This window comes from Giraffa tippelskirchi, chromosome X (genome assembly GCF_054371585.1).
Source record: "Giraffa tippelskirchi isolate mGirTip1 chromosome X, T2T-mGirTip1v1.2.pri, whole genome shotgun sequence".
NCBI classification, from domain to species: Eukaryota; Metazoa; Chordata; class Mammalia; order Artiodactyla; family Giraffidae; genus Giraffa; species Giraffa tippelskirchi.
In genome coordinates this window covers 140,346,352-140,368,995 of record NC_137289.1, presented here as the reverse complement: position 1 = coordinate 140,368,995, position 22,644 = coordinate 140,346,352, and the positions used below count along the sequence as shown (strand labels likewise).

Here is a 22,644-nt window from a genome sequence, read left to right as displayed (position 1 = left end):
TGACTAGCAGAGTGTGTATGTATAGAGGCACATAGGAAAGACCTTAGTTGATGGTGAGCAGAAGTATTTAAGCACACAAACACAAAAAGGAAAATAAAAGTATTTAAGCACAATCATAAATATAAGGAGTTGGCAAGCTTTTTCTGTAAGTCAAAAGTAGTTTAGGATTAGTGTGTTGCTTTTTTCCCAAACAACCTTTACCCTGGTTGAGGAACTAGGATCCTGCATGTCTTGTGGTATGGCAAAAAAATTTGTTTTTAAATTTTAATAAAAGAAAAATCAATGTAAAGACTATTCCTAGCTGGCAGGCCTTACAGAAGAGGTTGAGGGCCAAGCTGCAGGCTGGTTTGTTCCCTCTGTTGACCTGCCACACAAGCAAACAAGCTTGTATTTTTGTTTAAAGCTGCCCAAGTTAAGGCCCAAATGGCATATGGGTCAAATGACATTAAGTTAGGTAGTATCAACCGCCGAATACAGACACCTAACTTCTCCCCATGTTTGTATTAGGATACTACAGTGTACCCTGGAAAGAAAATTCAGTAAGTTCTCAGCGTGTAGTGTATACCCAATAGCCGCCTCATAAAAAAGGGATATCCATCCATACACCGCCCCCCCAACCCAGGGTCTAAAAGAATAAAACAAAGTTTATTTTAAAATTTTATTTCTGCAAAGCCAATCAAGAAGTGTTGGAGGGAAAAAGTGTAAAAGTTATTCTTGCATATTTGGGGACAGCAAGCACTTAAGAGAAAACAAGGACTTATAGTTGAATCAAAGGCAGTACCCTGCTTACTTGAATTTTAAAACAACGCTGATGATCTTTCTTAAGCAACATTCCTTTCTTCCCTAAAAGCTACAATATGATACAGTACGCAATAGCTCACTTGAAAGTGCTAGGATCAGAAGGTAAAGAACGCCGTATGCCACCCCACTTCAACTCCCTACTATACAATGCTGTTTTTGTGCTTGATAAATCAAGCATTCGTGTAGCATTACATTCAAGAGAAACATTTCTCGTACTTTGGGTTTAAGATCCTTGCCCCTCCAGTTCCGATGTTGTGACATCTGACTCTTCATCATTGTAAATATTTTCAGCCTGGAGATAATAACCAAATAAAATCAGAGGTAAAACTCCCTAAAAATTTTACAAGACTATCTAAAAACAGCATTTAATAGTTCTATCCAGATTTTAGGTGTCACTGGCCAGTGTGATTTAGTGTTGGAAATTAAATGTGGAAACACTTCAGAGTAAACTTCATAGTTTACTTTTTGTGTTTTACTCTCCGACTTTAATAAATTTAACAAGAAAAAGGCAGGCCAGTGTTCTCAAAAACTATTTGCCAGGGTATAATTTCACACATATAGCTAGCTGACCATGCACTACTTATTTCAGTTGTCCAAAAAAGGCATTTTCTGAAAGCATTTCAGGCATTTAGATGGAGCGATAGATAGCCCTGAAGCTTATGAAAGGGCTGGTAAACCACGTCTCAGAAATGTCAAGTGTGCATCACAGAACTCAGGGTCTCAGTGTGAATACATTACATGACAGCAGACACTGGACATGGAGCAATGATGCCAAGAGCCCAGTTCATGAAGAGTCATAATCATGAAAATTGGAGCAGGTGCTAGGTCTACATCAACATGTGCATACTGAACTAAAGACTTGTTAAAATGGAGACAGGTCTTTTAAGACTTTCCTTCTATAAATATTTTATGTAGTATACACCAAAATACTTAAAATATTTCTATTATATCATTAGTAAATACCTCTTTCAAGATAGTCACTGAGGAAAAATAAATACTTTAGCTCACCATTTGCCATATCTGCATGATGTTATCCTCAGACACCGAGCAAATGACCCAAGGCTCATTCGGGTTCCAACTAAAATCTGATATCTTGGCAGTGTGTCCTCCATGAATAAACTGTTAATAACAACAAAAAAGTCTTGGTTTCATATCCTATGTTAGAAGCTAGTTTTTAGAGCATCAGTCTAGAAACTGGGGTTGCTTAACTGCAGTCTGGAGGGAGGGTGGCACAAGCTTAGTAATCTAGCCCTCCACCACTCTTTCCTTTGCCCATTTCCAAACCCTCCAGAAAGGTCATAGGACAATACAACGAATGCTTGGATAACCTTCACCTAGATTCCCCAAATACTGTTGTGTTAACATACCACTGGCTGAGCCACCAAAAAGTTGCAGATAGCACACCTTACCCCTAAATACGTCATTCAGCTTACATCACCTGAAATGACATTTTCCTTCACAACCACAGTGCTGTTTCCATACCTAATACAATCAACACTCAAATTCTGCCTCATTAGCAGATATATAGTTAGGTAAAAATATTCAAGGTAATATATTTCCAGGATGTCATATACTCTTTCCTGAAACTGGAACATCTGGAGACTCCTGGTTCTTCTGTGGCCCCTTGAAGGATCCCCTTCGCCCCCTTAGCAAAGGAAAGGCATACCTCTCAGCCATCCTTCAATCTCTCCAAGACACACTGCCCCAAGGCTGGGGGAAAAAAAAATTTCCAGGACTCCAGAAAGTCCCCATTAGGGCTAAACCGAGGTATGTGCTAAAAAATGCGGAAGGGAGTAATCTTACTTCCTGCACAGGGCCTTATATATCTTAGAATTAAGATTCAGAAGAAACAATTCTTGGGACTTCCTGGCAATCCAGCGGTTAAGCCTCCCGGCTTTCACTGCAGGGGCACAGGTTCAATCCCTGGTTGGGGAACTAAGATCCCACATGGTGCACAGCAAGGCCAAAAAATAGAATTTTTTAAAAAAATTCTTCTAAGGACAATACGAATGTCCCTTGATTTCAGACTCTCAAGAAACAGAAGGCAAAATCCTAGTGGATTTTCTCAAGGACCACAAAATTGTTACAGATGTTAAATAACAAAGTTATACACTGTCCTCTCAATATATATATATATATATATATAAAAGCAAGAAACCTTGAAAACATTATATACTAAGTGCAAGAATCAGTCACAAGAGACCACATACTGTATGATTCCTCTCATATAAAATGTCTAGAACAGGCAAATCTAGAGAGAAAGTAGGTTACTGGTATCCAGGGGCTCACCAAAGAAGACTGAGAGGTGATAGTTAAAGGTACAGTTTCTTTCGGACGGGACAAAAATGTTCTAAAATTGACTTGTGATGGTTGTACAACTCTATGAATGTACTAAAAATCACTGAAGTGTTACTGAAGTGTTTAGATAGTGAACTGTATGGTCTGTAAATTTTATCTCAATAAAACAGTTAGTTACCAAGGACTTCACTGGCAGTCAAGGGGTTAGGACTCTGTGCTCCCAATGCAGGGGGCACGGTTTCATCCCTGGTAGGGAACTAAGATCCCATATGCTGCACTGCAATGTCAAACCACCCCCCCCAAAACGAGAACAAACTAGTATTACCAAAGTTTAAAAAACTATTATTACCAAAGTAAAAATAGTTGGTAACAACACTTTAAAAAAGACTTAAAATTTATGAAGCCCCGCATCACAAAACAAGACTTTTTAGACTAAATCACAATAACCTCCAAGACCTCCAATTTGAAATCATCCTCAAGAGATAGAATCTGAATGTCCTGACTCCTTTTTCAAATACATGAAACAATGACAAATAGTCCAATCTGCGTATGCCACTTCATCTTGCCTAAGAAAAAGTCAATATATACCAGGAGTTCTGGAGGCCCATCTTCTGCATCTTCTGCTGATTGTTCTTCTCCAATTTTGCTATTGAGAAAAAACATAATGCCTTCAGTATTCAAATTCTTCTAGCAACAAAGTTTGCAAAGCCAGTATCAGCCCAGAAATCCCATCCTAAAACACTCTTAGAAGCAACGTATTTCTATACTGTTATCAGTTAGAGTTTTTGTATTAATTATTTGGTGGGAGGATAGGCTGTTTACTTTCTGGAAATGGTAATAACAGCTGTTCATAAGTGAAGCTGCAGAATAGAAATTATTGTTAATAAAACATTAATTTAGAATTCATTCAATATCTTAACTGAGGCGTTTCCTGAATTAGGATTAAAAAGTGAAAAGTATATAAAATATTTACAGAAGAACTGATGCCCAATCCCTACACTTCACTCTTAAAGCCTTTTTCATCCCAGGAGTGAAATACAACTACACACCAGTACTGCAGATCTACTAAAGATAGGACAACAAAACAACTTTAAATATGGAATGTATAAGCCAAGGACAGGTTAAGTTTTCATTTTTTCTTATCTTAATTTCAATTAAAAAGCAAACACAACCCCCCAAAACTTCAATTTGTAGAATCTGCTAGCAGTTCCAACAGTGAAATCACTCGTTACACACCATTATCATCCCGATACCTATTCCACAGGTGGACTTTGATAGTTTGTTTTCAAGTAAAGAATATTCTCAGATGTCTGTTTTAAAGATTCTCTACATTTTCAAGCATCTATCACGACTAGAGTTTCTTCCATAAGAACACAGAACATTAGCAGTTTAGCAGTTTTACTGTTCCATACACTGAAAAGTGGGTATACTGTCTTTGTAATTAAGGCAGCCTTGACTAAAAACTTAAGTCTACTTCAAAGCAATACAGGGAGGAAAGAAGTTATTCTGGGGAATGTTATGATTTAGATTCCAGATAAGAACACCTCTACGGAGAGACACATAATAGAGCAACATTATTAATGGCTCTAAAAGCTCAAAAAAAAAGCAAAGGAGTCTGAAATTCTTAGAATAGCAACCCTGCAGGTCAAGGAACTTTAAGAATTGGGAGAAACTGTTTCCATAATGAACCCCCAGAAGAACATAAGCTCTGATGGCATGGGCTGTGCTTATCCTGTTCTCATCCTCAGCAGTTACACAACCCACAGGAAGAGCTCATACCTGTGGGGAAAAAAACAACTGAAAAAGATTAGTCCTGCAGATGTACGTGACATCTAAGGAGACACAAACAGCTGACGTCTTTACCCCTTTCTATAGCAAGAGTTTTTTCAATACCACTGTTTGGACATTAAAACACACATGCACCCCTAACCCTGACTTCAGTCCTAATTACAAAAAAGATCAAAACTCACGTTTGCATCAATTTTTTTCACATTCCATTTGCTGATTCAGCTTCTATTTTATGGAACAGACTCTTTAGGAAGGTACTTAAGATTAATTTTAGACTTGTTCAACTGGGGTTAGCAAATTGCTCTTCTAGTCTATGAATTATTACATAATCTGCTATATTAGCATATTTATGCAATTTCTGTCACCAGGTCCTGAGTTACCTTAAATCCCACACATTCAGGCGGCGATCAGTACCACTTGAAGCCAGAATGGTTTCGTTATGTGGAGACCAGTGGACCTAGCAATACATATTTGAAAATATAAAGAATCATCCATTACTGGGTTTGTGGCTATTGTTCTAACCCTAGCTATTTTCCCATTTCATGTTCTGTACCCTTTGCTTGGCCTACAAGCCTTCACTCTCTTTGTGTTGTCCCTTCAGGTGCTCTTAAATGGCGTATCTCCTCAGCCTGACCCTGGGACAGTCATACTCAAGGGTAACTCTGCTAGAGCTCCCAATAAACTTAGCCCCCAAACCATCCCAGAAGCTTTTAACATTTTCAATGAAGTGTACCTTAGCCTATGCACATCTCTATTTTAAACCATATACAAGATATTTCCTTATTTAAAAAAAATTAATTTACTAATATTTGGCTGTAGTGCTCAGCTTCTGAGATCTCAGTTCCATGACCAGGGATTGAACCCAGGCCACAGCAATGACAGTGCTGAGCCCTAACCACTAGACTACCAGGAAACTACCTTCACTTTTTAAACTGATCCTATTTTGCAAAGATTGTTCCTTTTACTTCTGAACTAACAATATCTAGAAAACTCCCAAGTTATTTCTCACTAGTTTACTTACACAGTAGGCAAGGAGCTTTAAAAAAAAAAAACAAACGGAATTCCCTGTTGGTCCAATGGTTAGCACTCTAGGCTTTCACTGCCAGGGTTCAATCCTTGGTTGGTGAACTAAGATCCCACAAGCCACATGGCGTAGCCAAAAACAAAAAACCTAATGTCCCAAGTCCACTATGTAAAAGAAAAAAATTTACAAACTTCCCTCTAGTAAAAAGTTACTAAAATCTGACAGAGACACCAGAAAACTGTCACATACCTGGAAAATTTCATCTTTATGAGATTCAAAGGTATGGAGTTTCAATTTTAAATTACGCAGATCCCATAAAGCTACAGTCTGAAGAAAAATAAAATGAAAAGGAATTTGTTTCTGCAATTTATGTAAGAATTTAAAAATACTGTAGTAACAAAGACAACTAGGTTCGTAAACACCAAATATGCAAAAACTTAGAAACCTTATCCGCAGAGCCAGTTGCGAGAATGAACTCGCTGTAGGGATTGAAGGACAGGCAATTGACCTCGGCAGTGTGCGCATCAACCAGGTGGCTCGGCTTGGAGGTGGTATTGGACCTGGTGTCCCATCTAAAACACAGAGGGACAAGGCACACAGCACAAGAGCAAGCCACTCAACCCTGCCCCGCCTCTCTCTCCCACACTTGTGCCCACATCAGCGCCACTCCATGCCACTGTTCTCTCGCTAATGCCCCTTCAGGGACACTACCCATGCAGTGTTGGCAATGTGGACTTCCAACCACTAGGTGATATGCTCTAAACCTGCGCAGAACAAACTAGGGCTATCTCTGCTTTCTTGTTAATTATGTTCTTGTCTGGATTACCAACTATTTCAAGCATGCACAAAATATTACACAGAGACTACTGTTTGATATCTATCACCTAGCCTAGTCAAATTCAGTATTTTGCTTTGTTTGCCTCAGATGCTAGTTTATGAGATAAAAAGCATTCCAGGTGGTTGAATGTAGCCCTGTAGCCATGCCTTGACGCACAATCACTCTCCTCCCTCAACTTCAATGCAAGTCACCCTGATCCCCGATTTTGATACATACCACTGCCCCAAGCATGTTTCTTCATGTGCACGTACCTGTTTTTTTCTTTTTCTAAATAAAAAGTTGTGTTCAATCGTACAGCACAGTAACTTTTATGTAAAAAGGCCATACCTATTTATAGCTTATTATGTCAATCATACCTCACTAAAGCTGTTTATTTTTCTTTTTTGAATGCCAAGACACAATTTAAAAGCCACCATAATCACTGATGGTCATTCAGGACACCCATATAACAAAACCCCACTCAATTTTCCACCTTACATCATAAGTTTCTGATCATCAGCAACAGATCCAAACAATGACTCATGCAGCAGGTGCCAGGCCACATCCTCTACAACAGCCGAGTGGCCGGTAAAAATTGCTTTAGCATCCACAATTTTGCCTTCCTTTGGTCCTGCATTAATATCCCACAGACAGACAGTCTGAAGAAGGAACAAAACAAGAGTTAGTTATGAGAGACCGAATTTAAATGCTAACCTTATTTAAAACTTTTACTAAAAACAAAGCTACTTACTACATGAAAGTTATTTAAAAAAGTGAAGTTTCATAAACAGAAAAGTGTACTGCTGTAGCTTCCACAATCTGAGATGCAGAGGGGAAGGAAAATACAGTGTAATGGGGACGGGAGGATAGCATGGTGGCAGGCAAGAAACATTCTGGTTAGAGTTTCTACCTACATACATTCAATCAAGTATCTAAAATTCACCTAGATTACACAACACAGAGAGCCTGGTGTTCAATATCCACCAAACTGAAATGCGTATCTTAAAACTTCATGCTGGGTTGGGAAACTGGGAATTAAAACATGCCTCTTAAAAAGCGAAAACTTTTGGACAACTCTCTCTCCACAGCAGAAACCCCTACATACATCAGCAAGTGCCACAGGTGAACGACCTAGAAACCCTTACAAGGCTACTGGGAGAGACCATAGGGCCTGCCCAGACCTCAAAGATTACAGATCCGCAGGTTTTGAGAGTTTGAGTCTTTTCTTAACATTTTGTCATAAAAACAGTTGAGAAAGGTCTGAAGTTTCTATGAAAAAATATTGCAAACTATAGGGCAGTGATTGTCACCTCAATGGAGTAAGAGGTAATTCCATTAAGGTATATTCAAATTAATTCCACTGACACTAGTATCAGCTTCCTTTCTTCATCAATCAGTTTATTACCTGAAAGGGTTTCTGTTACATAATACATGTGGCCCTTAGTCTCTGTTGATACTTACACACTTGGACGCAGTTTACATGCATGGAAAGGGTGGAATGTGTCGAACTATTGCCATTACCTGCTCCTCACCTCAGAAAGATCCTGGGAAAATTACCAAGATGCCTCGCATATGTGGAGCCCGTAGGAACGTCAGCTATTAATTATGACTAGCAACTCCCAGCCTGGTGTCTTCAAAAAGTACTAGTAATTAAGTTCTTGAGTATAACCCGTCCTCCCTGTGTGGGAGACTATCCTATGTCCACTCTGAGGGAAACAGAAGAAGGCTTCCTTTCAGAGAACCTGTGCTGATGATGGGGGAGAGGGGCGTGGGGAGTGTTACATCCACTGTCCAGGGATGGCAAGAGTGACATCCTCACTGGCCTAATTTGGGTCAACAACCTGGCCTCTCCTCTTTTTCAGGCCATTATCTTGCCATCACAGAGATTCTGTGAGCTACCCTACCCAATGCCCTTCCAATTAATTCCTTTTCTGTTTAAATCAACCAGCACCATCTTTGCAGCCACCAAGGAAAATATAGGGTTGGGCAAAAACTTCATTCAGGTTTTTCCACACCATATAATGAAAAAACCTGAATGAACTTTTTGGCCAACTCAGTATTTATGGAAGTTCTTCAAAAACGTAAAAATAGAACTACCACATGATATAGCAATCCCACTTTGACATTTATACAAAGAAAACAAAAACACTAATTTGAAAAGATAAATGCACCCCCATGTTCACGGTGGCATTCTTTACAGTAGCCATGACATGGAAACACCTAAGTGTCCATCAATGCATGAATGGATAAAGATGCGCTATATATGTGCAATGGAATACTCCTCAGCTATAAAAAAAGAGGAAATCTTGTCATCTGTGACAACATGGACTTTGAGGGGCTCATGCTAAGTGAAATAAGTTAGGGAAAGACAAATACCATATGATCTCGCTTATATACTGAAACTTAAAAACAACATGAACAAGAAACAAGATCCTAGATACAAAGAACAGACTGGTGGTTGCCAGGGGTGGAGGGTGGAAGAAACAGGTAAAGAGGGTATACATTTATTTTTAAAAAATAAATTAGATGTTTTTTAAAGATCACTCAGAAAATCCACCTGAAGATTATTTTTAAAAATAAAAACTAAAAGTTGTGAAAATTTAAAATTTACCAAAAAAAAAGGAAAAAAAAACCCCAGATACCCAGAGTTGGTTTTCGTTGCCTATAACTAAACAATCTTGACTGGGCCAATTACCTACTTCAGTATTTCAAAAAGCTTAACAGAAATTGCCATTAACAGACATATAAAGAAGGCCTGTAATGTGACAGGCCCTGTTTTAGGCATGAGGATATACTAATAAGAAGGCAAGGGAACCTACTTTCACGTGGCTGACATAAAATGCTAACTGTGGCCAAGTTACATGAGCTTTCAAAAGATCCAGGAAGTGTACTCTTGGCTTGTGCTTGGAATCATACCAAACACTTTATGCTTGCAGTATGGGAACCATGAAAGAAAATATGGGGCTGTTAGTGGCAAGAATGCTACAAACATTGGTCTATAATAAATCAACATGATCATTTTGCATCTGTGTGGTACTTTTTCATTGTTAAAACACTTTAAAGGATGCCAAGGCAACTCCATAAGGAAAGATTAGCTGGAAAAGCTGTATATCCACACACAGAAAATGAAGCTGGACCCCTACCTCACATCATATCAACATGGACCAAAGACCTAAATATAAGAGCTAAAATTGTAGAATTCTTGGAAAAAAACATAGGTGTAAATCTTTGTGATGCCGAATTATGTAATGGCTTCTTAGATATGATATCAAAAGCCAAAATGATGAAAAATACATAAACTGAACTTTTGTTTCAGAGGAAATCATCAAAAAAGTGAAAAGACAACCTAAAGAAGGGATAAATTTTTTTTAAAATCACATATCTGATAAAGGACTCATATCTAGAATACATTTTTTAAAAACTCTTTAAAATTCAATAAAAAAATTTAAAAATGGACAAAGGATTTCAATACAAGTTTTTCCAAAGATGATACAGAAATGGCCACAAGCACATGAAAAGATGCTCATCATTAGTATGTTAAGTCAAAATCACAATGAAATATCACTTCAAATCCACTAGAATGGTTATAATAATGACAGACCATAACAACTGTTGGTGAGGACATGGAGAAACTGAACACTGGTACATTGGTGGTAGGGATGTGAAGTAGTACAGCTGCTTTGGAAAACAGTTTAGTAGTTGTTTTAACAGCTACACTTAAAGTTACCATATGACTCAGTAACTTCACTCCTAGGTGACTACCCAAGAGAAATGAAAACATTTATCTACACAAAAACCTGTACAAAAATGTTCACAGTAACAATACTCAAAGTAGCCCCAACTGGAAACAACCCAAATGTCTACCAATTGATAAATGAATTGTGGTTTATCTATATAATGGGGTACTGTTCAGCCATAAAAAGAGATGAAGTACTGACATATGCTCACATGGATGAACCTTGAAAACATCATGCTAAGTAAAAGCAGTCAGACAGAAAAAGTTGCATACTATATAATTCCATTTATAGTAAATATCAAGAAAAAACAAATCTACAGAGATAGCAAGTAAACTAGTGGTTGCTGGGAGAAGGAAGGAGTGAGGAGTAGACTGCTTAATGAATATGGAGTTACCTTTTGTGACATTTAATGAAAATGGTTTTGAATTAGTGGTGATGGTTTCACAACTTTGTGAATAAAGTAAAACTCATAGAATTGTACACTTAAAAAACTGAAAAAAAAAAAACACCTAAACTAAAATGTATTAATTAGGCCTTAAAAATGCTTTAGAGAGTCTCCATTACAGAGGTCCACTTTTAAATGGAACACCTTTTGCCCACTTTCCCTCCATTCTATGGTTGCTTCAAAAGAGATCTGTGGAATTCTAAGACTCCAAAAGGGCAGTGTGATAACCAACATTCTAAAACCTGTGGAAATGTTATCACAACAATCAGTATTATCTTAGAAAACCTTTCATCTATTAGTCTCCTTCAGTGCAGAGCTGTTCGTGACAGTCTTTAACTCTTAGTACATGAGTAGATTAGGAAGAACAGGTTTCTCACATGGTCATCAGATGCACTTAGGAGATGTCCACTCAAATTGGAATTCCAAGAAAGACCATAGCCTTCCTTTTGGTGGCCTCTCAGCCTAAGGTCAGGATTACACTCTCCACTTGGGTCTGAAAACAAAAGAAAGAAAGAAAGAAAAAGAAATAACATTGATTACTAAGTGATTATCTGTTTATCAGAACTGGTAAGAGCAAATTCTCACTCCTGAGTAAGTCTTAACATTTATTATAATGCCTACAAAAGCACTGCACACAAACAAGGACTTGGTCTGACCCACAGGCACCCTGAAAAGCTGTTCTCTGTGCTACATTTCAAATACTCCATGTAAACCAATAAAATGACTGGTTCCCTCGCAAAACCTAGTACTAAGTTCTAACACAAAACACTGAAAACTATACCAGCCCACAAATTTACATGGTGACAATCCAAGTCAATTTTTAAAACAATTTTTTGAAGAAAGCAGCAGGTCTGGATGTTCAGTCCTTGCATGTCTCCAGAGTAGCCTACAACCATGACTGACCTAATCACCCCTGGGAATGTGACCCTCACAAAATTCTTCACGTCACCATCTGATGTAGCTGTGTACGCCCAGAGCAGTGCAGCATGTTGTGGCAGCTTGTTGAGACTTGCAGGATTGTTGAGCAAGATTCATGAAGCATCTGACTTCACTGCTGGGGTCCTGAGTTTCCCTTACCATGACTGGTCAGAGAGGAGGATATACCTATGTGATCAGACTGCCATAAAAACCCCAGACACTGAGACTCAAACGGGCTTCCCTGGACAGAAACATTTATATCCCTGTGGTGTGTGGCCCCAGTGGAAAAGGACTCACAAGTCTACGCCTGACCTCTCTGGACTCTGCCTGATGTGTATCTTTCTCCTCTTGTTTTTGCTCTGTATCCTTTGCAATAATAAACCTTAGCCAGTTTTTTCCCCCCTTTTTTGCTCTATATCCTTTGCTATAATAGATTGTAGCCAGGAATATAACCTGCTGTGAGGTCCTGCATTAAATTACTGAATTTGAGCATGGTTTTTGGATCCCTGAAACCATTTCGAAACCTTTAAAAGTTGGAGTATACTAGTCTGAATGACATCAAAGCAATTGTTTCGAATCAAGAAGGATCAAGCAGTGGTCTGACTTTATTAATGCATACCTGGTTTAGCAGGGTGCTTCGTATAGTCAAAAACCAGCACATCAGAAGATGGTGTTTTTGTAGCAATGATGTGAGGATTCTGCGGCATGTAACGAGCACGGTTTACTTCTCCTTCATGGTTAATTTTAATTTCACATTCAATTTTTCCTGTTACAGAACCAAAGCCACCAAATTCTAATGTGAGAAGAAAGAAATAAACACATATACTTATGATTAAAATTCATAAGTCACTTAGTTTAATCAACCTGAGATTTTAATCTGACAGAATATAACACAAACTGGTAAGAGAGAGCAAGAGTGAGACCAAGCAAGCACAGAAAAATATAGGTTCATTTGCCACTTAGAATTAATTTATTCTCAAAGTCCATCTGAATTGGAAAATACTGATACCTACTCTTGCAAGTTAATTCAGTTCCATTTTGGACTTAAAACAATTAAAAAATCGGCTTCTTTCAGTTGTGAAGATGATGTAATTATTCATGAAAATTCAAATAACCATGCAATTAACACACCTTAGCCTTTTAGTCCAAACACAACTCATTTGGAAGTGCTGAAATTAGAATCGTATTTTAGGTTTCATTAAGAAAGGTTCATCCTCAGGAGCATGAACACTCCTCGAGTCTAAAGTCAAAAACATCCTCATATCAGAAATCCACGCTGACTAACCTCCACCCAACACCAAGACACAGACACAGTCATACTCAAGTCAGTTCCACCAGAATCCTTGAACACATCTGCTCAATCCAGTTGAACACATCGGTTCAACTGCTGGTGGAGTGCCAAAGCTAAAATGAGTGGGCTAACCTTTCTATCTGGTGTGGGAATATGACTGTATGTTAAATAGTTACTAAAAAGACCTTGGAAAAGTGACAAAGCCACACAAAAAAGTATGATTAACTTCGGAGAAGCAGTAAGATGAGAGCAGAGAGAATACAAGTAGAGAACATCTAAGCAGATAATAGCAAACAAGAATATTTTCTTTCCTGTGCTCATAGATAAAAACTTGAATTAGTTGCTGACACCTTAAAAGCTTGGAGGCTTCGCATTATAACTGTTATTTCTTACTGACCTATATCACTTCTTCTTTGCACATTCCTTTTTAGCTCACCCTGTATCTCAGGTTAAGTAACACTAACTCAAATGTCTAACAGAGCTAGAGAGGTAACAAGTAAAATAGACTAGCTGGGGCTTGGTGAAAACACACTGAAATCCATAAGCCTTTTCTCAGTTTCAGCCACATCTTGCTATGTGGGAATGCGGAATCAACACTGGTTCCCAAGGCTTACTATTAGAATGTAGCCATTCTCGGGAATTCTCTGCAGTCCAGTGGTTAGCAGTTGGTGCTTTCACTGGCGGGGGGGCCCAGGTTGGATCCGTGGTTGGGGAACTAAGGTCCCACAAGCCACTCAGGCAAATAAAAAAAAAAAGAATTTAACCATTCTTCTTCTCTATGACAAACACCATTGTTTATTATTTCTGGGGCTGAAAATCATACCCCATTTCACACAACTCCTCTCACAAAACCATATGCAATCACCCATTTCCCTCTGTGCACTTTCCCTTCCCATCGTGTCAATGAAAGAAAATGCCTCGGTCTTTCTAAGAACACCCCTCCTGATCCATCACCTGCTACCTCTTGAGACCCTGGCTCCAAACCTGTTGCTTTTTCTGTGTTTTCAACCTCCCACCACTATGGACTCATAGGACACTCTCTCTTTCTCACTCTTCTGCTACAAAGATTCTTAAGCTTCCCAATTCCTTTAGTGAAAACAAACTCAACAGGTTTCCTTTAACAAAAACTGGGCTTTCAGGTAAGATTTACTGTGTACACAGAGATTTCTTAAAACTCAAAAGGAAAAGTCTGAAAAATCACTATCTTAATGATAATAGTAACCATTAAAAATACTGTAACTGAAAAAAACAAAACCATAACTAAAAGTTTAAAAAGCCTGACGTCAACTAAGTATTGCAGTCACTTGTTAGAATATAATTCACTGGACAAGTGACTAATAACCAAATATCTCCATATTATTATGCAGGGACTAATTCTTAAGCTGAAAGCCCAATTAACCACATATTTCAGGCTTCCCTTGTGGCTCAGTTGGTGAAGAATCCGCCTGCAATGCGGGAGACCTGGGTTCAATCCCTGGGTTGGGAAGATCCCCTGGAGAAGGGAAAGGCTACCCACTCTAGTATTCTGGCCTAGAAAACTCCATGGACTATATAGTCCATGGGGTCGCAAAGAGTCAGACACGACTGAGCAACTTTCACTCACTTAGGACTAAAAGCCATTAAAAATTTTCTGATTACAACAATATTTACAGAAATAATGCATAAGGTTGTAGGGTAATGGGACTATGAATTGTGGAAGTGGTAAACTGAGTAAATCATTTTGGAAAACTTTTATATTATTTTAGGTTGAGAATGAATACACCACACAACTCAGCAATTCCATTCCACTAGATAACCTCTCCCGCAAGTACAAGAAGACATGGCGAGGATATTCACTGAAGCACTGCTCCAAGAGCAAAACACCCACAGAGATACAACCTAACTGCTCCTTGACGGAAGAATAAATGGGGGTTTAAGTACAATGGAATACTACACAGCAGTAAAAAGAATGAGCTAGACATTTACGTGGTACACACACACACACAGAACTGAATGGAAAAAGCAAACTGTACAACATTATGTGTGAACAATAAAAATAAAAATAGTTGAAAATGGCACACTAATTTCAGGACAGTGATGAATTCTGGAAAGGAAAGCAGGAAGGAATGGAGCAGGGTTGGCAAGATTTTAGCTATACAGCAGTATTGTATTTTTTAAAAAGTACTGGACAATGGTAAGATCTAGTCAACCATGTGGGGTTGTGGGCAAGCACTAATCCAGCAGGCCTAGTTGCTTAGTCCTCGCTGCTCTGATGGAAACTGGGACCATGACTGACCCCTGATCAACTCCTGGGAACATGGACCTCAGAATGTTCTCTATGTCACTGATGGGTTGATTTTGTGGTGTACACCTGAAGCAATGGACCATGCTGTACCAGTTTGACAGGGTGGCTTTGTACAAATATCAAGATTGACGATACGCACCTGAGTTCATTACTAGGGTCTCAAGATTCAGTTGTCATGGCTGGCTGCCAGTATAATTTGCCTACACAACCAACCCCCAAGAAAGACTGAGACCCTGACCCTCAAATGGGTTTCCCTGAGCAGAGATAGCCCACATGTCTCCCCGTTACTGTTGCCAGAAACAAAGCACATCCTGTGTGGCTCTGGATAAGACTTGTGCTGGACCTCCCTAGACCCCCTGATGTATATCTTTTTCCTGCTGCTTTTGTTCTGCATTTTTTCATTGTAACAAACTTTAGCCTTGAGTATAATTTGCTGAGTCTTCTGAGTCCTCCTAGCAAAATCAAACTTGGGTGGTTGTGGGAATACCAAACACGGTAATTATGTTTGGTTTGGGGGAAGGGAGTCAACAACTTTCATAAAAAAGCTATTAACCATTTGGTGTAAATGCTGGACTTTTTTTCTATGCATACACCAACACATATTCTTACTATTACCAAAACCGTTACTATAATCACACATATCAGTTACTCAATTTATCTTGGACACCTTTCCATACCAGTGCATACAGATTTATCTCACTGTGTGAATGTAAAATTTCAGAGTTGACGTTAAACTACCCAAAAGATACTGGTATAAAGTTAATATATAATTAAAGGCTTACTCCTCAGACACCAATGCTGGAATATATGGATTACTTACCACCCTTTTCACTGTCACAGTGGGAAGCATCAAACTGTGCATCATCATTCGGAATATGGACTCGAGCAACCACGAGATGATTCTGCTCATCAGATGTGTGAGTCCCCAGCACTAGCCAATGAAGGGCATAATCCTTTCCTTCCGGTCTGTTTAGGAAAGAAAATAAGTCATACTAATCCTATAAGGGGCTTCCCTGGTGGCTCAGATGGTAAAGAATCTGCCTGCAATGCAGGAGACCCAGATTTGATCCCTGGGTCAGGAAGACCTCCTGGAGGGGGAATGGCTACCCTCTCCAGTATTCTTGCCTGGACAATTCCATGGACAGAGGAGCCTGGCTACAGTCCAAGGGGTCACAGAGCCACAAAGAGTCAGACATGACTGAGCGACTAAAACTTCAACTTTTCCCCTCCACAATCCTATAAGAAATCAGTTGCTAACAAATTGTCCATCACCGACTTCTGTGTTCATAAATCATGACTTCTCACCTAAAAAAAAAAAAACCTTCAATTTTAATACACTAGGTGTTTCTGGTTTCCTAGTAAGAGGTAAAAAGGCAGAATGGACAAAATAAAGTGCTGAGTCAAGAAAAACTGGGTTTAAATCCTGGCTCAAACTAAAATTAGTTATATATGATTCCTTAAATCACAACTTCCCCATGACCTGTGTTCCATGGTTCCACATCAGTAAGGCAGGCTGAGAAGTAAGGCTCTGAGCCCCAACATAAAAAACAAACAAACAAACAAACAAACAAAAACCTAGACTATTTGTTTCTAAATTCCAGCTGTACAAAGGATTCATTGGTTTAGAATAAAGGTTTGTGAATTACTTCCAGGCATGTAATTTAGTAATAACTAAAAAATACAAGATTAAATTTTACCAAGATTGGGCTTAGGGTATGAAAGAGCGGTAAATACACAAAAACTCCAAGAAGAGAATAAGGCAGCCATGGCTAAGCAATAGAAGTTCATTTGAAAAAGGACATGGGGACTTCCCTAGTGGTCTAATGGTTAAGACTGTGTACTCTCAATGCAGGAGGCCCAAATTCTACCCCTGGTCAGGGAATCAGATCCCACATGCCACAACTAAAGATCCCACATACTGCAAAGAAGATCAAAGATCCTGCAAGATCTGGCACAGTCAAATAAATAATAAATAAATAAAATATTAAAAAAAATAAAAAAGTGAATCTTCTATTTAAAAAATTAAGACATGGGTCTGAGTCGATGTGTGTTCAGCGGCCAAGAATACGATGTGGTTATCAAAAAATGTAATTACTTTCATCTTACATGAACTTATATAGGGTAGGAAGAGGCAATACACATGGACATTCATCTATTAATTTGTAACTGGAAAAACCACACTTAGAAAATTAGGCTCTAGGCAATGCATTTTAGAAGGATTTAGGCAAAAATGAAACCTTTGCAGGGAATAGTGGCTTGAAGTGAAAAGGAACGTAAATATATCTCATGAGAACCATTTGAAAAGAAACAGGAATACTTGAGAGAAAGGAGGCACCACAAAGCAATATTAGGGCTGACATAAAAGGAAGAAAAGTGACTTGTTTTTTATGGCGTTAAGCAGAAAATTCTAAGACCTACAGGTAAAGTTATGGTCAAAAACGTCAGTTCATCATATGACCTTTTTAAGGAGCAGAATTACAACACGGACTAGAGGGTCTGAAAAGCTCCTTTTGACTCCAAAATTCAATTATTCCAGTTTCCTCTGACTCCATCATCGTATCAGGATTTTTCTTTTTACTACAAATTCTTTCATCTCCATCATCGAAAAACTACTTTTCTGAGCCCATCAATATCTCACTATTTTCTTCGAATACTGGATGTACCTAAGGCTGCAGAAGCACTCATTATAAAAGATCTTGTCCATTTTCAGTGCCAGAATTCTTTGACCACTTAAGACTCCACTGCTGAGAAATTCACCTGACACAGATTGAGGTAATACAGATTGATAACACAGACTGATAAACACAGATTATCATCACAAGGTTATTCTTGGTAGTAATGCCTGAAACAGCCAAAGACTGAAAACAAATATCCATCAATAAGGAACTGGTGACATAAGTTCCAGTATATCCATAAAGGAATTCTACCAAGCCCTTAAAACAAAAGGGCATATATCTAAACACGCTTATAGGAAAAAAGTCTCCAATATAAACTAATTTAAAAAATCAAGTGAACAGAGACTTCCCTGGTGGTCCAGTGGTTAGGACTCCAAGCTTCCACTGCAGGGGTCACAGGTTCGATCTCTGGTTGGGGAACTAAGATCCAAAGTCAAGTCAACAACTTCCTAACAGAAAAAAAGGACGGAGGGGCATAGCATGTACTTCTTCATGCTGGCAGGATGGATAAGAAATCACAAATGACTGCTTCTGCTCTGGGTAAGGTAACCAGGAGAACAGAGGATGTGGAAGGGGAACTTAGTCTTCACTCTATGCAGCTTTGTATCATCTGAATTTGAATGCATACATAGATTTTTAGGTAGAGCGTTAAGTCTCAATATGTTTAAGAAATTATTCAATAAGACATATGAAGTAACGATCGACTGGTTTTGAAAAATAGTTTCTTAGAGATACCTAAATAAAAATTTAAAGAGCCAAATCAATTATTTGGATGATCACCTAACTGAATTTAAGGGTAACAGCTCAGAAAGTCCAAGTAATCATTTGGAAGCATGTTGTATGTATGCAGAAGATCAGCCAGATGAGGTTGAGTAGGGCCTACCTCTCAAAGAGCAAGGCTCTAAGAGTATCCAACATTTCTACTGTCCTACATAGTGACAAAACACAATCACAGTCCCTTCATAGTCCAAACAGAAACCTGCAAAGTACCACTCAGCCGTCTTCAACTCTTCAACACCCAAGAATGCAGGCTGGCTGGCATTTTCTTGCACTCCCAGAGCCACTGCCTATCCCACAACCAGATTCTAATTCTTTGTATGCAAAGAACCCCGTGAAATATATAAAGTATTTTCTGTTAAGTTCCTAAGTGTTAATATAAGAGTAGTATCTGGGCTGAGAACACACAGATCTATTATCTTTACAATCTTTTACACAAAACACATAATAGGTAATGTGAAATCTTTAAAAAGATTTCAGTAAGCAGCTTTCATTGAAATACAAATGGAAACAGAGCTATTCCACCCTAACAACTTATTTCTGAATAGGAAAGGGTGGGAGAATTACCATCAGTCACCACTACTATGTACTCATTCTGTACCAGCATTTTAACATGTGTGACCTTATTTATTTCCTCAGATGTAGCCTGTGAGAACCACCAGCATCTCCATTTACAGACCAGACTATTCCAGGATAGAGACTGACCAATTTGTCCTAATTCACAAAGCTAAGAAGCAAGGGGCAGGATGCAAATTGAGATCTCTACCTTAAAGCCTGGGCTCTTAAATACCCTTAGGCATTTCATGGTCAAGCTGTAAATGTCAACGCTTAGAAGTCTCCATTATTTAGTTCTTGGCTCCTCTTCCCACATCTGTGTATTTACATCGAGATTTTTGAAAAGTCCATTGGAAGTCCCTAACTGTATAGAAGTCCATGTTTGCATATGGAAAATCTGGCCATTATATGAGTTTTATATGAAGGTAATTTACTCTTATTTTTAAAAGTTGTTTCAAAACTTCTTTAAACAAATCCTCATTAAATGACATACACACGACAATCAAGTTTAATACATTTTTAAAGTACATGGCCAGGTTCTTATTAGGAAAAGTGCAAGTGTATGAGAAAGATAACCTAGTGCAGAGATTGCCTCAACCCTGGGGCCACCTGGTTTGCGTTCCAAAGCCCTCCACCACTTACCAGCTGTGTGATCTGAGGCATGTTACTTAACATCTCAGCCCATTTCCACATCGATTAAAAACAAAAGGATAATAAACAGTAATTATTGCACTGTTGTATTAAACCAAATAGGACATAAAACTCTTCAGATGTGCTCAACAAATGTCAGGAATTATTACCAGAGAAATTTTACAAAGAGGTGAAAACGAACAACAACCTCAAAGTGTATCCCATACTACACCACCTTTTCCTTGGTAAACTGCTGCGAAATTGTTTTCTCCTTTGCCAATTAAAACGTATTTGTCTTGTGGGCTGGTTACAAGGAGGTATTCATTTTGCAAAAATTCATCAAGCCATACACTTATGATTCGTGCACTTTTCCCACGGAGCTTTAAAGAAAACCATTAGTCTGGGGTCCAAAGAGAACCCAGCGTCTATATTTAAGTTCAAGAAATGTCAAATATATTTGGTGTATCCTACAAATATCCTTAATCTCAGAACAGATTCTCTGCCCCCTTTTAATTCCACATTTATATGTCAGAAACCACCCTATAAATCGCTTAAGTTTTGAAAATAAAAATTACCTGCCACATCACCCAAAGGCTAAATCGATTACTTGCTTATGTTCTATGTATAAAACGCGAAAAACTAGGAGCTTCAGGTTAACAGCAAAATTTATGCAAAATAAGAGTTGCCAAAACCCCTTACTTAGTCACTTCAGGAAGCCACTGAACGGTAAGACTCGGCCACTGAAGAGCATGGGTCATAACCAGGTCATACAGAAACGGTGTATTCTTCTTCCAGATTTTATATTCTTCATTGATGACACGCTCCTCCACAGTATCTTCAAACACTGAAATTTGGACAAAGCCCACACGATTAAGTGTCTGAAAGGGATGGAAATCTGTACTGGAGGTCACCTCGAGACGGCCACACCTAATCTCTTTCTCTTAACCACTAATTTGGACACGAACAACTCACTGGTCTTCCAGAACGCGAGGAGAATATTAACACCAGGAAGCTTATTTTTTTGCAGTTTGAAATTAATACTGCCTGCGTATACAATATTGGGCAATTAATTACATAGACAACGCAACTGTTTTGCCGGTTACAGCTGTTCGCACCTGTTCCAAGATGACGACTCGTTTGTAAAGGGGCTCCCCGACCCACCCGGCGAGACGAATCCACGTGTAGCAGAAACCCATCGGCCCGCTCCCTCCATCCCCCACCAGAAGAGGCCTCAGCTCCCACGAAACCCGACTCGGCAGCCATAAGTCGGCGGGTTCCAGAATCCCCCGGACAAGGGCCGCGACCCCGAGGCGGTCGACGCGCGCGCGTGGAAGGTGGTGCCGTGCCCGCTTTCCGGCGACGAAGGCCGCCTCCGCCCGGGTGCAGAGCAAGCGCCGCCGCCAGAGGGGGGTGACGGGGGGGAGGTAGCGGGAAGGGGGCCCAACCGCGGTCCCGCGCCTGCCTCCGGAAGTGCTCGGAGCCCTTCGCGCCGCGGCCCCGTACCGCGTAGGCCCCTCGAGGCGCGCGCCCTGCCTCGCGCCCGGCCCCGCCCCCTGCTCCTCACGCCAATTCGCGCCTTTCGCCGGCGCGTGCCGCGGCCTCGCACGCTCGCCGCCCCCCGCCGCCCCGGCGTGCGCCGCCCCGCGGGGCCTCTTACTCTCTTTACTCGCCATCTTGCGTCGGGTCGTTCGCCCCTCGCCGCCGCCTCGGACTCCCCCTGCTAGCCAAGAACAGCCCAACCACAAGCGCTCCTGCCTTTCCCAGGCGCGTCACACACTTCTAGCTCTCGAAGCCTGAGCTCCGTCTTACAGCCTGGGGGCTCCCCAGACGCTGCGTCCTTCTCTGCTGCCTCCTCCCCGCTTGCGGGTACCGAGGTCTGAGGCGCTCTTCTCTCTCTCTCCAAACTTGGAACGAGACTTTTCAACCCGCGCCTCCCAGCCCGCCCAGGCAGCTGAGCGCAGGCGCATCCGCCCTGGGAAAAGTGAGAGGCGGTGGCTAGGCGGGCCTGGGAGCCAACGGCTTCGTCTTTTTGACCAATGACTCGCAGCAGGCAGGTTTCACGCGGCGTTCGGAGGCGGGCTTCTGGGGGTGGGCGGGGCGTTCCGCGGCAGGAAGTTGGCGAGGCGCAGGCGCGAGGGCTCGCCTGGCGCTCCCAGGGCAGGCCGCGGGGGCGGATGGGGGCGCACGGGGGTGGGGCGAAGGGAGGCGCGGCGTGCAAGCTGCGTGGGGGCTGCGAGCCCCGGGGCGGCGAGCCCTGGGGCCGCGGGACGTGGCTGCTTGCTGCGGCTTTGGCGGTGGGGGTGGGGGGCTGGGAGGCTGCTGCCGCTTAGCCAAGCAAAATCTCAGCGCTAGAGAGGAAAATGGTTTCTAGTCTCGAGAGACTACTGTGCCCTCAAAGTCTCCCTGACAGTCACTGACATGCAAGTCTGTGCACTCTGAAAGTTCTCCCTCCAGTCGACTGGCCTTTTCAGGGGCCTGGTCGAGCCGAGGTGGGATTGTCGGAGGCAAAGGGGGCCTTTAGCAGAGGCCGCGGGCGTTTTCTGACTGTTCAAGCCGCTGGGCCTGCCTTGTAGGCTAAATCTGCGGCCTGTTCAAGCACAGGCC

At 40.6% G+C, this 22,644-nt stretch overlaps 1 protein-coding gene across 5 annotated transcripts; it reads right to left on the bottom strand.

Moving 5' to 3' along the window:
* Positions 1 to 644: 644 nt before the first annotated feature.
* Positions 645 to 21,934, bottom strand: RBBP7 (RB binding protein 7, chromatin remodeling factor). Of its 5 annotated transcripts, none has more exons than XM_081564726.1 (12): positions 21,698 to 21,934; positions 20,740 to 20,884; positions 16,224 to 16,369; positions 12,448 to 12,621; positions 11,288 to 11,403; positions 7,227 to 7,387; positions 6,357 to 6,483; positions 6,143 to 6,238; positions 5,268 to 5,344; positions 3,688 to 3,745; positions 1,810 to 1,920; positions 645 to 1,093 (listed from the first exon to the last, which is right to left on the bottom strand). In XM_081564726.1, the coding sequence occupies exons 1-12, from the start codon at positions 21,711 to 21,713 to the stop codon at positions 1,025 to 1,027; spliced, it is 1,296 nt and encodes a 431-aa protein (XP_081420852.1). In that variant the 5' UTR covers positions 21,714 to 21,934; the 3' UTR covers positions 645 to 1,024. The 5 variants fall into 5 exon arrangements, with proteins under 5 accessions (XP_081420852.1, XP_081420853.1, XP_081420854.1 ...); XM_081564727.1 differs by having other exon boundaries at positions 6,161 to 6,238; XM_081564728.1 differs by having other exon boundaries at positions 6,161 to 6,238; positions 12,448 to 12,594.
* Between the last annotated feature and the right edge of the window lie 710 nt (positions 21,935 to 22,644).

Excerpts from the sequence above, each read along its gene's own strand:
- RBBP7 (XM_081564723.1), bottom strand. The coding sequence starts at position 21,303 with ATGGCTGCCGAGTCGGGTTTCGTGGGAGCTGAGGCCTCTTCTGGTGGG. Across the intron at positions 6,239-6,356 it reads CAACTGGCTCTGCGGATAAG|ACTGTAGCTTTATGGGATCT; the intron begins GTTTCTAAGTTT and ends ATTTTTCTTCAG. Across the intron at positions 3,746-5,267 it reads CTGAATGTGTGGGATTTAAG|CAAAATTGGAGAAGAACAAT; the intron begins GTAACTCAGGAC and ends TTTTCTCAATAG.